Below are 14,431 nucleotides of genomic sequence, written 5' to 3' on the forward strand. Positions count from 1 at the left end.
AATTTTCATTTGGGGCCTGTGAACTTTTCTGCCTATTATTCTCTCCTGAATTCCTGGCACTGACATGGATCTTCAGTAGTATTTATCATTATAATTGTATTACTTTTACTAAAATTTAAAGGAAAGTGAAGTATTTCTTGATACTTTCATTAATACTTGAACCTACTACTTCTTTCCCTCTCATCTCTACTATTACCAATACAGATGGTTAAAATAATCTCTCATCTAGACTATCCTTCTAGTATTAGAATTATTTTCCTGACCTCCCTCTAATTTGTCCTATACATAGCATCAATAATTAATTTTTTAAAATGATAATCTCAATTTCATATGCTAACCATTTCATTAACCCTGACATTAGAAACTCTTGAATAGCTTCCCAGTGTTCTCGGTATAAAGGTATCCTTAAAATAGCCTGTAAAGCACTATATGATCTGATCCCGGCCAGTACAACTAATTGCAACCTCACACTGCCGTCCTTTCTGCTCTACTAGCCATACTGAGAATCAATTACTTCAATGCATCCTGTGCCCTTCTACCACCAGGTCTATGTCTTTATATTTCACTTCATGCAGAAATTTTTTTCCTCCCATTTTGCCAATTCACTAATCATCCTTCTATGATTGGTTTCTGAAGCTTCACTTCTTTAGGAAATCTATCTTTAGGCCCTGTCACTTTCCTTTGTTACACACTTTCATGAAACGGATTCTTTACTTTAGGATAATTGTTTCAATTTTTAAATCATACATTTATTAATATGACTGTCTGATATTGTTGGTCTCTCCCACTACATGAAAGATGTCCATAAGAGCAAGGACAGTATCTTCAGCTCTACTGCTCATTCGTAGAAGCTCACTATTTAGGACAGTTCAGTGTTTAGTTCTTTACTGAATGAATGACACAATCTTATGCAAAAGGTAAACTGATCCCTCACTTTCCTTCTTTTGCAGACTTGGCTTATAAGAAAGTAATTTAAATAGCTGCCAACTACCTGGGGAAGGGGAACATGTACAAATATCACAAGCCTTCTTTTTTCCCAGAAAACTTCATCAGGTTTATTCTAAGCTCATAATATTAAGAATTATGATGGAATCCTACACTGTTGAGTTTCCAGGACTTACTTCTTAAATACTTCCAGCTTTAAGACATAATAGCACTTATGTTACCATAGGTTTTTTTAGTTACCTAGGAAAAGCTTGATTCTCCTAGGAAAAGCTCTGTTGTTTGGCTGCCTCTTACTGACAAACAGGTAAAGAAAAGTGTGTGTGCATGCTTGTGTGAGTGTACACACACACACAAACACCCCTGAACCCCCACGCCCATGCCTCGCTTCAGCTCAATTACAGTGTCCCCGTATCCTAGCACTGGCCAGAGACACTTAAGTGTGAAATAAAGTCTCTTCCCTTTAAAAAACAAACAGCTCTTTATATTACCCCTATCATTTAGTGCCCCAAACTGAAAATCAAAGTAAGTTATTTCAAGATACTGATTTCATTATGAGTTTCCAGGAATAATATCCAAACATAAATATATTAACACACAAAAAAATTTCTAATTAAATATAGTTAAATAATCCAAGTACCTTTTTAAAGTCAGTTGAGTCGTCCTTTTCTAGCCTGCTACTGTAAGGTTTTCTTTCTTCTAAGTAACTGTATGATCCTGAGCGACCCAGCAAAGAGTCATACCGATCACCAGCTGATGTGGAACTGGTTTCATATCTTTAAAAAGATGAGTTAAAGTCAAAATCTTTATTACAGACTTTTACAGCTCACATTAACATGCATCCTAGCATATTTTAACTTGACATTCTAAAATAGTACATAACATTCTCTTTCATCTATTATCATTCGTATTTGTGATATACAATGGAAAGTTATTTATATTATTAATTTTTATCATTTGAGAAAGAAATTCAATATATCTGCATCTAAAAAGTCAAAATTGGTTTCACATCATGATAAATTATTTCAACAATTTTAAACCATACACTTTCTCTACATTTTAAAATCTCTGAAATCAGAACATGACTTTTAATTGGTGGTGCATTATAGTTTAACTGTTAGCACTTTTAAGTGGTATGTAATTATTTAAAAATTAGCAACATTTTAGGGACGTCTGGGTGGCTCAGTGGTTGAGCGTCTGCCTTTGGCTCAAGTTGTGATCCCAGGTCCAGGGACTGAGTTCCGCGTCAGGCTCCCTGCAAGGAGCCTACTTCTCCCTCTATGTCTCTGCCCCTCTATGTCTCTCAGGAATAAATAAAATCTTAAAAAAAAAAAAAGTAACATTTTAGATTTGATAAACTTGTCTATCCAAAGGGATAGATTATAGGTCTGTCCTAAACAGAAAGAACGTAGCTCATCTGTACATGAGAATTTTCTTCTCTTGTTCTGAATTCAGGTTACCTTTTCCTGATAAATGCCTGTACATTTCAATTCAACAGAATCATCAGTATATAAAAATTTGTTCCTGGTTTTACAAGGTTTTGGTTAACTAAAATGAGTGAGGGAAATGGAATGCAGACTAGACTCAAGGACACCGTGGAGGTTCTCCAAAATGAGTAATTTTGAGCTAAATGACAATTTTTAGCATCTTCATTGTTTTTCTATTATCTAAAGCAAGGATCAGAGAGATTAGGAATACCCTATCAAATAAATTTCTGGTGGGTTTCATCAGCCCCTGCTGTTATATAATGACATAGTTAAAATGAAGTAACTTATTAAAAAGTTATCACTGTTATAAGGATTTAAGAAAATATTTTCTTTCTTAGTGACTTACTGTGACTAATGAACTAGACATAAAGGCTTTGACAAAGAAAGATGGTAACAATTATTGGGTCATCTAAATATCTACAGATTTTTACTATTAATTTACAAAATCTATAAATATCTAAGCAACCACAAATAAAAATGTCAGTAAAAATGTAAAACATACCTAGGAATGGAATCCGTCTAGAAAGAGAAAAACAAACATAGGCATATTAAATTTTTATACTCTCATTAACGTAACTTAACTGATGAAGTAAATTTAAAATTTATACTGTTTTTACACTATTAAACTAACTTATCTATTTACTATACATATATGTTTTAACTTTACTGTGATTGTTCCTAGAAAGAAGTTCTAGAACAGAGTCACTATGTATTTTTCATGCACAATGACCATCCATACAATTACACCTGGCAATTTATGGTCATCTTTTATGAATTCCTACAAATGCCACCAAACAATATTTTTAATTAGAAGAAAAAAAGGAGACTAAGACATATACCTATTACTTCTCCCTATTCAGCAGGAGAAAGCAATATGTTTGTTTACATTAAGAAATATAAAGTTTAGTATGTGACATCCCAAAGCAACTATTTTTCTCATTTTTTTCTGTTTTTGAGGCAATAACTCAAGAGGCAAATGAATACTTAAGGTGTTTATGTACAATAATATGCACATAATTTTGCTTAAAATTACTTTCTAGAAATCCAGCTACAAAGTTTTGCAATTAGAGATAGGAAATTATGACTTAACTTTCTCAAGCAAGTGGTATACTTTATCAATATTTCATAACTCTTCTTATCTACATGGTGAAGTGATTAATAGGGTAAAAGAATCTTAGTTGGAGACAAAGTAATTTTTTTGGTGGTCATCTTTAGCTCTTTTCTTTGCTACTAAAAATCTTGCTCAAACTATACTTTTCTGTAAGGCAACTATTCAGAAATGGTTTGTTAAATTTCTGAATTAGGTTATTTGTATTTTCCCATTATATTTATCTTTGAATGCACTGTAAAATTATTGCATTCCTTTGGGATTGTTTCAAGTCTAATTAGGATTAAAAATGCCTTACTAAAGTCTATTTAAATTTCCTTGCAAAACCAATTTTAATTTTGCACTTGCTTCCTAATCTTTTTTTGCTTCCTAATCTTTTTGATGTAATGCTTTAATTTCATTGAATTGTTCATTAGTTTTATGGCAATTAATAATTTTGAAGTTAAATTTCAACTTTTAAGAGATTCAAATTCACACACTGCTAAGAGAATAGACTTTGAAAGTTCTTATCACAAGGTAAAAAGTATGTAACCATGTGTGGGAATGGATGTTAACTAGAGTTATTGTGGTGATCATTTTGCAATATATACAAATAATGAATCACTATGTTGAACACTTGAAACTAATACAATATTGTATGTCAATTATATTTTAATTAAAAAATAACAGAACCAAAAACCTCCAAGAGATATTCAAATTCAAAAAAAATATCTGTGTGTGAAATAAAAAGTGTACCTATCAAATGAAAACATTGCCATTTTCCTGACAGTTTGCATTCTGGTTCACTGATTTAAATTTAAGAAAAAATAAAAACTCCAAGCAGTCACAGAAATCACTCAAATTCCATTTCTTTGTCTTTAAAAATCATGGTGCTATCATTGGTTATTTTTTACATTTTTGAGATTGTAATAAAAAACACATGACATAAAAGTTACCATCTGAACTACTTTTAGGAGCATAGCTCAAGAGTGTTAACTATATTCACATTGTTGTGTGATATATCTCTAGAACGTTTTCATCTTGCAAAACAAACTTTATCCCCATTGAACAACTCCCCATATTCTTCTATGCCCAGTCCCTGGAAACCACAATTCTAATTTCTAAGAGTTTGAATAGTTTGGATAACTCATGTAAGTGGAATCATACAGTATATCTATTTTGTGACTGGCTTCTTTCATTTAGCATATGTCTTTATTTCATAAAGTAATGTTCTAGCTCCCGTGTTTTAAAATTCTTTTTCCAAAGTAAAAATACTTAATTACAGTACTGTAAACTCGTATAAAAGTACCACAGCATAAAAAGTTCCTCTATAAACTCCCCCGGTTCCAACCTTTTAGATAACAGTACTGTGATTTTTGTATACATATCCACATATGAACTTCTGATTTGTACTGTTAAACTAATCTCCATAAATACTATTTCAATAGTGATCATACCAAATCTGAGCCTTTGCCAATTTCACTTTTTATATTAACTGTCATGTCTTTGGTTATTAATGAGATTAAATGCATTTTCAAGCTTACTGGCCATTTATATTTCTTTTGTAAAATTCATAAATTTCATGTATTCGGTCTTTCTTTTCCTTGAGTCTTTTTATTTTTTAAAATTTTATTTATGTCTTTGAGATAGAGAACAAGAGAGAGAGCACAGGAGCAGGAGGAAGGGGCAGAGGGAGAGGGAGAAGCAGACTCCCTGCTGAGGATGGAGCCCAAAGTGGGGCTTGATCCTAGGACCCTGGGATCACGACCCAAGCGGAAGGCAGATGCCTAACCAACTGAGACACCCAGGCGCCAAAGGGTACCTAATCTTTTAAATGTTATAAAAGACAGCTAAGACTATTTGCTTTTAACTGAGCAAATGTGTCTCAACTTTAATAAGGGTATTTTTTCTGACATAGTCTAGTTTTATATGTTTAAATAATCCAATCTCTTATTAATCTTTTCTTTTTCTTGCCTTGGTATCACACTTAAATCCTTGATTTATTACTAATGTCCTTTGCATGGTAAAAGTTTATTCTATAACCTGAATGGACGTTCTGTTATCAAACACACTTTTCAGATGACGACGTTATTTATTTCGGAAAACATGAAGAATTTTGCCGCTAATACTTTTACATGGAAAAGTAAGGTTTGATGCTACAAGTTTTTAAGAGGTGACTTAATGACTAGAAGCACTTTTCTAGTTTATTGTAGTAAGACTCTGTTAGTGTTAACCTTCATTCTTCCTTTTCCTTAGGGTGTACTAGTGACTCAGTTTAGGTGAGATGGTATATAGCCCACATTTGTAGCAAAGTGGCTGCAATATCCTAGTGGTGGAACTTGTCTGGCTTAAGCCAATTATTGTAATCCTAGCCCTGTGAGGTTAACCTGCTCGAGGATGAAGTGGACATAGAGGGTTGTGTAATACAACTGGAGAATGTAATAAATTCTCTTTAATTCGGTTTGAGTTGGGTTTTCTGTTATTTGTAACTAAATGCTAGCACAAAAGCAAGTGTTCAATAATCCCGTTTAAAATGAATGAAACCTATTGAAATTGTTTGGAACTAAGAAAATGTTTCTTCTTAGGAAGAATTTTCTACTCAATCCTAGTGTATCTCATGTATAATTTTAATAGGAAAACTTAAACACAACAATTATCAATATGCTTCAAAGTCACAACTTTGAAGTCAGAAAATCTTTTCCCTTCTCTTCCAGCTTGGTGGGATGTGGGTCCATGTGATAAGGCAGTGAGAAGTGCCAGCTGGGTATGGTTTATTAACCCATTCCCTCCTTTTTACCCTTCTATTGTCTTTTCCTTGAAAGATAGGTATTCATAGGGTACCACTGGGAAGGGAAGACAATGGTTAAGTTTACGGAAGATAATAAACACAAGACATAGGGAACTGGGGGAGTGCTGACAGTTGATAGGCAAAGGGTTTAAAAGTGATAAAAATCCTGCAAATAGTTTACCCTTGGCAGTATTTAGTTCTTCAATATCTGTCTGGTTACTTAATTATAAAATAAAAGTACCTTTTTGGACAAAATAGGAAACTTCGCCCTAAAAGTAGCATCCACAGTCATATAGCACAGGTAACAACTTCTGTTCACTTCATATTATTGTAGATCCTTGCTGACTGAAAAGAATTTCAGTAGCTCTACTTAGGAATTCTAAGTCAAAAATAAAGATGATATGACCAGAATGTCATTTCAGGTTAGATCCTGCTGAGCTTAGAAGATTAGAACTAACTCATATTATATGGCTCTACCCCTATGTAAATAGAGCTCTTTAAAGCATGTCAGCTTTTCCACAGCCAAAAGCTAGGGAATAGAGATGGGAAAATAGCTAGTGGGAAGAAACTTTCAGTATTTGCTAGTTATGTAACTTTTTAAGTCATTCAAACTTGCCTTAGTTTTTCATCACTACTGAGGAAAAAAAAATGCCTTTTTTGAGACGATTGTTGGTATGATCAGTTGTGATAATATAAAAGTCCTTTAAAGCACCAATTGTAAAGAAAGTTAAAAAGACCTACTAGACCTACTATCATCTCTAGAATGTAACTTTGCCCTCCCCATTTCTTGATATCCCTTTTTTCTTTTCAACTTTGAAAATTAATTTACCTACAATAAACTATACACTTAGAGTATGCAGTTTGATGTTTGACAGTTGTATATATTCAGAAAATCAGTACTACAAGCAAGATCTAGAATATTTCTATTGCCTCTAAAATATTCCTTGTATCCCTTCCAGTCTATCTATCCCTGAACCCAGAGAAACAGAGTCTAACCCCAGCATGCAGGTACAGTGTGCAGTAACTGTTTTGCATGACTAAATATGAACACGAATAAATAGTAATCCTTAAAAATACGAATACTTCTAAACACACAGAAAAATGCTTTTTACCTGAGTTTCTTTCTTATTGGATCCTTCTTCTGTATCTGATTGTTGTTCTTGTTCATTTTCGTCACTCTAAAATAGATGGTCAATTTACTTTAGAAAAGTGAAAATAAATTTCAAAGACTTGATACTTAAATATTTTAGGATTTCTTAATTTTTAAAAAAGACTTATTTATAATTTACTATTATTTATTTATTATTTGAGAGAATGTGTGAGCAAGCGGGGGTAGTGTGGGGGGCGGTGGGAGGGGCAGAGAGAATCTCGAGCGACTCCTACTGACCAGGGACCGTGACGTGGGGCTCAATCTCATGACCCTTAAATCATGACCTGAGAGGAGATCAAGAATTGGTCCCTTAACCAGTCCCTTAACTGCAGGCACCCCACGACTGATTTTTAAGTGGGAATTTTTCTACCCTATTTTGTCTGCATGACACAATCTAAAGTAGGTTAATAAAAAGACCATCTAACTAAAAACATGTTTTAGGAAACACCTTTATAGTAGGAATGAAGAAACTGGAGGCTCAGTGGAAGAAAGACGGTATTTTATATTTGTTGTGCTGTTAACTCCCAAGACGTTGATAAACTACCTAAATATAATAGGACCTTTGCCTAAATCTTGCCACGCTTATGAAATCCCACTTTTCTTACTTAATATAATGGATTTCCTTTTGTTGCTACCCCATTATAGTTGAGTGCCTAAATACTACATTAGAATGTGTACCTTTAGAATGTGTTCAAACTTAAGCAATGGCCATTAACTTAAGGTAGACTGTTATAGGATATTATATATGAACCTCATGGTAAATAGATACACAAAACCTGAAATAGACACACAAAAAACAAAGAGAAAGGAATCCAAGCATACCACTAAGAAAATCCTCAAATTACAAGGGGAGAGCAAGAGAAGAAAGAAACAGAGAAAAACTACAAAAACAACCAGAAAACAATGAACAAAATGAGAGTAAGTACCTATCAATAATTTCTTTACTTGTCAATGGGCTAAATGTTTCAAAAGACAAAAGATGACAAACTGGTTAAAAAAAACAAGACCCAATGGTATGCTGCCTACAAGAGACTCATTTCAGATCTGAAAACACATACAGACTAAAAGTAAAAGGGATGAAAAAAAAATATTCCTTGAAAATAGGAAAAAAAAGCTGGAGTAGCAATACTTGTGTCAGACAAAACAGACTTTAAGACAAAGACCGCAAAAAAGAGACAGAGGGCATTACATAATGTTTTTAAAGAGATCAATTCAACAAGAATATAAGAATTTTAAGTGTACCCAGACAGGAACACCAAAACCATAAAGCAAATATTAACAGACAAAAATAACAAAAATTATTATTAACAAAAATAAAGGAGAAAATTAAAAATCATACAATAACAGTAGGGAACTTTTAACACTCTACATATATCAATTGACAGATCATCCAGAAAGAAAAATCAATAAAGAAGCAGTAGTTTTGAAGGACACATTAGTCCAGATGGACTTAATAGATTTATACAGAACAGTCCATCTCAGAACAAAGTACATTCTTTTCAAGTGCCCATGGAATATTCTCAAGGACAGATCATGTTAGGCCACAAAACAAGGCTCAATAAATTTAAGATGGAAATCATATCAAGTATTTCTCTGACCAAAATAGCATGAAACTAAAAATCAGAAGAAAACTGAAAAAAAGCCACACGTGGTAGTAAACAACATGCTACTAAATAACCAATGGGTCAACAAAGAAATCAAAGAGGAAATAAAAAACTTGGACATAAACGAAACAACGGTTCGAAATCTTTGGGATGCAACAAAAACAATTCTAAAAGGGAAGTTTATAGCAATACAGGCCTACCTTAAGAAACAAGAAAAATCTCAATCGAATCTTACATGTAAAGGACTAAGAAAAGGAGCAAAGCCCAAAGTTAGCAGAAAAAAAGGAAATAATAAAGATCAGAGTAGAAATAATGAAATACAGACCAAAAAATAATTAAAAAGATAAGTAAAACTAAGACCTGGTTCTTTGAAAAGAAAAAATTGACAAACCTTTAACCAGCCTCATCAAGAATAAAAGAGAGTTGAAATAGATAAAAAATGAAAGAGAAGTTATAATAGACATCACATGAGTACAAAGAAATGTAAGAGTCTACTAAAAACAATGAAATGCCAACAAATTAGAAGAAATTTCTAGAAACACAATCTCAGACTAAATCAGGCAGAAATTAAGAAAAGATAAAAAATCTGAACAGACTGATTACTAGTAATGAAATTGAATCAGTACTCAGAAAATGCTCAGCAAAGAGTGAATTCCAGAACCAGATGGCATTAGAGGTGATTTCTACCAAACATTTAAAGAGCTAATACCTATCTTTTTTAAACTATTCCAAAAAACTGAAGGGGAAGGAATGCTTCCAAATTCACTCTATAAGGTCAGCATTACCCTGACACCAAATCAGACAAAGACACACAAAAAGAAAATCACAGATCTGTATCACGGATGAACATACATGCATAAATCCTCAACAAATTATTAACAAACCAAACACAACAACAAAAAGATTATTCACGATGATTGCATGGGACTTATCTTAGGGATGAAAGATACAATATCCATAAATCAATCAATATGATACAACACATTAACAAAATGAAGGATAAAAATGATTATCTTGATGCAGAAAAAGCATTTTTTTTTCAGAAAAAGCATTTGACAAAATTCAATTGAGAATAAAAATTCTCAATAAAGTGGGTTTAGAGGAAACATCTCAACATAAAGGAGGCCTTGGATGAAGCCCACAGCTAACATACTTTATAGTGAAATGCTGAAAGCTTTTCCTCTGAGATCAGAAACAAGACAAAGATGTCTACTCTTGCTACTTTCATTCACTATAGTACTGGAAGTTCCACCCACAGCAATTAGACAAGAAAATTAAATGAAAGTAATCTGAATCAGTAAGGAAGAAGTAAAACTGTCATTATTTGCAGATGACATACCATATACAGAAAACCCTGAAGATTCCACCCAAAACTATTAGAACTAATAAATGAGTTCAGTAAGTTCAGGATACAAAATCAATATACAAAAACATATGTTGCATTTCTATACATTAATAATGAACTAGCCGAAAGAGAAATTAAAAGAAATTCCCATTTACAACTGCATCAAAAAAGATAAAAACCTAGGAATAAATTATTTTATTTTATTATTATTATTATTTTTTAAGATTTTATTTACTTATTCATGAAAGACACAGAGAGAGAGAGAGAGGCAGAGACACAGGCAGAAGGAGAAGCAGGCTCCATGCGGGGAACCCGACGTGGGACTCCATCCTGGGTCTCCAGGACCAGGCCATGGGCTGAAGGTGGCGTTAAACCGCTGAGCCACTCTGGCTGCCCACCCAGGGAAAAATTTAACCAAGGCGTTGAAAGACCTATACTCTGAAATGATAAGATACAGCTGAAAGAAACTGAGGATGACAAATAAATGAAATGATACACAATGCTCATGGACTAGATAAATACTGTCAAAATGTCTACACTACCTAAAGCAATTGACAAACTCACGCAATCTCTATCAAAAAAGCAACAGTATTTTTCACATAATTAGAATAATCCTAAAAATTTATATGGAACCACAATGACTCTGTGAAGCCAAAGCAACCTTAAGAAAGAATTTTAACAACACTGGAAGTATCACAATCCAAGATTTCACACTACACTACAAAGTGATAGTAATAAAACCACTATGGTACTGTCACAAAAATAGGCCTACAGATCAACAGAGCAGAACAGAGAGCCCAGAAATAAACCCATGCCTATAGTTAGTCTTCAACAAAGCCAAAGAATATATAATAAGGAAAAGACAGTCTCTTAAAAAAAATGGAGAACTAGACAGCTACATGAAAAAGAACGAAAGTAGACTATTTTTATACTGTTCACAAAAAGACATGCAAAATGGATTAAAGACATATAAAAGAAAACACAGGCAATGAACTCTTGGATATCAACCTTATGCAGTATTTTTTTGGATCTGTTCCCTCAGGCAAGGGAAATAACAGCAAAAATAAACAAATGGGACTTATGAAACTAAAAAGCTTTTGTACAATGAAGAAAATCATCATCAGAATGAAAAGGCAACCCACTGAAAGGAAGAAGAAGATACTTGCAAATAATATCTGGTAAGGGGTTATTAAAAAAATATAAAAACTTCATACAACTCAACATGAAAAAGAAGCGTTGATTAAAAAAATAGGCAGAGGACTTAAAAAGACATTTTCCCAAAAAGACACATAGATGGCTAACAGACACATGAAAAGATGCTCAATGTCACTAATCAGGGAAATGAAAAAAAAAAAAATCCCACAATGAGATTTTATCTTGCACCTGTCAGAATAGTTAGCTTCAAAAAGTAAGAAATAACTAGTGTTGGTGGGATGTGGAGAAAAGGGAACCTCTGTGCATTGCTGGTAGAAATGCAAATTGGTGCAGCCACTATGGACAACAGTATGGAGCTTCCACAAAAAATTAAAAATAGGGATCCCTGGGTGGCTCAGCAGTTGGGCATCTGCCTTCAGCTCAGGGTGTGATCCTGGAGTCCTGGAATCGAGTCCCACATTGGGCTCCCTGCATGGAGCCTGCTTCTCCCTCTACCGTGTCTCTGGCTCTCTATGTCTTTCATGAATAAATAAATAAAATCTTAAAAAAAATAGAAATACCATATGATCCAGTAATTCTCCTGCTGGGTAATTCACCTAAAGAAAACTAAAACACTAATCCTTAAAGATAGATTTATCCCCATGTTCACTGCAGCATTATTTGTGATAGCCAAGACAAGGAAGCAATCTAAGCATCCATCGACAGATAAAGAAGATGTGGAAATATATACAATGGAATATTAGCCATAAAAAATGAAATCTTGCTATTCACAACAAAATGGATAGACCTAGAGAGTATTACGCTAATTGAAATAAACCAGAGAAAAATAAATACGGCATGATTTTACTTTTATGCGGTCTCTGAAGGCCCGAAAAATTAACAAGCAGAAAGAGACTCATAAATACAGAGAATGAACTGATTGTTTCAAGAGCAAATGGGAGGACAGGTGAAATAGAGGAGATGGATTAAAGGTCCAAATTTCCAGTTATATAAGTCAAGGTGATGAAAAGTACAGCTTAGGGAATATAGTCAATATTACTGTAATTAATTGTATAATGAGAGATGGTAACCATAGTTATTGTGGTTTCATATGCAATGGTTAAATCACTATGTTGTATACTTGAAACTAACATGTAATAATAAAAATATGTAAAGCATCTTTCTTTCAAGAATCTTCAAGATAAAGCAGTTTAGTAGCCATTATACAATATATCTCCTGAGCTGTAGGTATTATTTTTATTTCAAAATTGAGACAGAACTCTTGCTTTTCAGTAATACCAAAAATCAAATCAAATCATTAACTATCCTTATAAAGAACTACTCTGAATTAACGACTTGACTCAAAACACACAATGATGATCTAAAGAATATGTAATCTGAGGTACATAAGAAATCATTAGTATGTACTTCTGAAAAGATTAAATATACTATCAAGTAGTTATATGTTAATAGGTTCTCACATCTTGTGTCCAAAATGAAACTCCTGTGGATCTCCTTTTCTCTCTTGGTCGCCGTCGTTCCCGGATTGATTTAGGTTGTGATTTATCTTCTCCTTCTTTTTCCTCTTCTCTCTTTTCTCCTTCTGTTAAGGATTACAATGAACCACATGGTAGTAGTGTACTATGACACTATTTTATAAGAAAAATGTAAAAACAATTCAAAGTCAACCCCCTTCAGGAAACCTAAAATTCTATCAGGATTATTTTTTGCCTCTCAGTGCTCCCATGAACTCAGTTTATACATGTATTTGTATCTCTCATTGGATAGGTCCTTGACCAAGACAAGAATTCTAATTATTTCATTTTCCTAGGGTCTAATACAAAATTTCTGCCAAAAGACACACTTAATATCTGCTGGACAGAAAATAATTGAATCCTATGAAAAGAATAGGGCTTGAGTTATTAATGTCTGACAGAAAGATAGTTACTAAACCCAAAGTTAACACTTCAAGAAAACCAAACAGTTCCTACTGATGGAAGAACAAGCTGGCATCCAAGTTTATCAGCATCTGTTTCTACTATTCCCAGTCCTCATTCAGTAGTAGAATAAATACAGTATTAATTCCATTTCTATTAGATAGTATCTAAGAACAAACCCTTTTTTTCCCAGAAAAAACTTTATATTTTATTAAAAACAAATCAACATAAAAAAATTTAGCCTCAAAATTTGTTTCCTTTCTAGGACAGTTAAAAATAGCTTTAGACCTATACTAAAAAGACATTTTTAATGTCTCTATATCTGTTTTAAAAAGCAGACATCTATTTAACAAAGTAACGTTAAATATTATTTTAAAAGTCTCCTTGTGTCATTAGCAAGCAGTCACAGCAAAAGAATTCCAAAATTATAATATCAAGAGGGTTTTCTAGTTGTTTTTAGAACGAGTATAGAGCAAAGATCTCAAACTCCAAAGCATGGAGTGATCATCCAGATAATATAAATGGATAGAAAGGGTCAGGAGAGCACTATTCCAAGGAGTTCCGGGCTCGCTCTACCTAGCTGTTGATATGTGAGAATTTTTAGACACACTGTTGCTAAATCTTCCAATTTTTCAATATAGGATGAAAATCTAAACTTTCATGCAAATATCCCTAATTTTAAAAATTGGCTTAAAATTTTTATAGACATTATGTGGGCCTCACACTTGTGGGCCACACACTTTTTGGTTTAAAGAACTGAAGGGGCACCTGCATGGCTCAGTCCGTTAAGCCGTCAACTCTTGATTTTGGCGCAGGTCATGATCTTGGGGTCATGGGATCAAGCCCCGAGTCGGGCTCCATGCTCAGCAGGGAGTCTGGGGCTTGAGATTCTCTCTTTCCCTTTGTTCCTCTCACAAGAGCCGTGTGCATGTGCTCTAACATAAAAATAAATCTCAA

The 14,431-nt window shown here is 33.5% G+C and overlaps 1 protein-coding gene across 2 annotated transcripts in view; it reads right to left on the minus strand.

Annotated features, from left to right (window-relative positions):
• Nucleotides 1-14,431, minus strand: part of PPP1R12A (protein phosphatase 1 regulatory subunit 12A) — a 137,494-nt gene that overhangs the window by 12,656 nt on the left and 110,407 nt on the right. For both annotated transcript variants that reach the window (XM_055341753.1, XM_055341752.1), the window contains exons 18-21: nucleotides 13,019-13,140; nucleotides 7,417-7,482; nucleotides 2,932-2,948; nucleotides 1,583-1,718 (exon numbers count right to left, since the gene is read on the minus strand). In XM_055341753.1, the coding sequence (XP_055197728.1) occupies nucleotides 1,583-1,718; nucleotides 2,932-2,948; nucleotides 7,417-7,482; nucleotides 13,019-13,140 (341 nt within the window). The remainder of the gene's footprint in view (nucleotides 1-1,582; nucleotides 1,719-2,931; nucleotides 2,949-7,416; nucleotides 7,483-13,018; nucleotides 13,141-14,431) is intronic.

Source organism: Nyctereutes procyonoides, unplaced genomic scaffold (assembly GCF_905146905.1).
Source record: "Nyctereutes procyonoides isolate TBG_1078 unplaced genomic scaffold, NYPRO_anot_genome, whole genome shotgun sequence".
Lineage (NCBI taxonomy): Eukaryota > Metazoa > Chordata > Mammalia > Carnivora > Canidae > Nyctereutes > Nyctereutes procyonoides.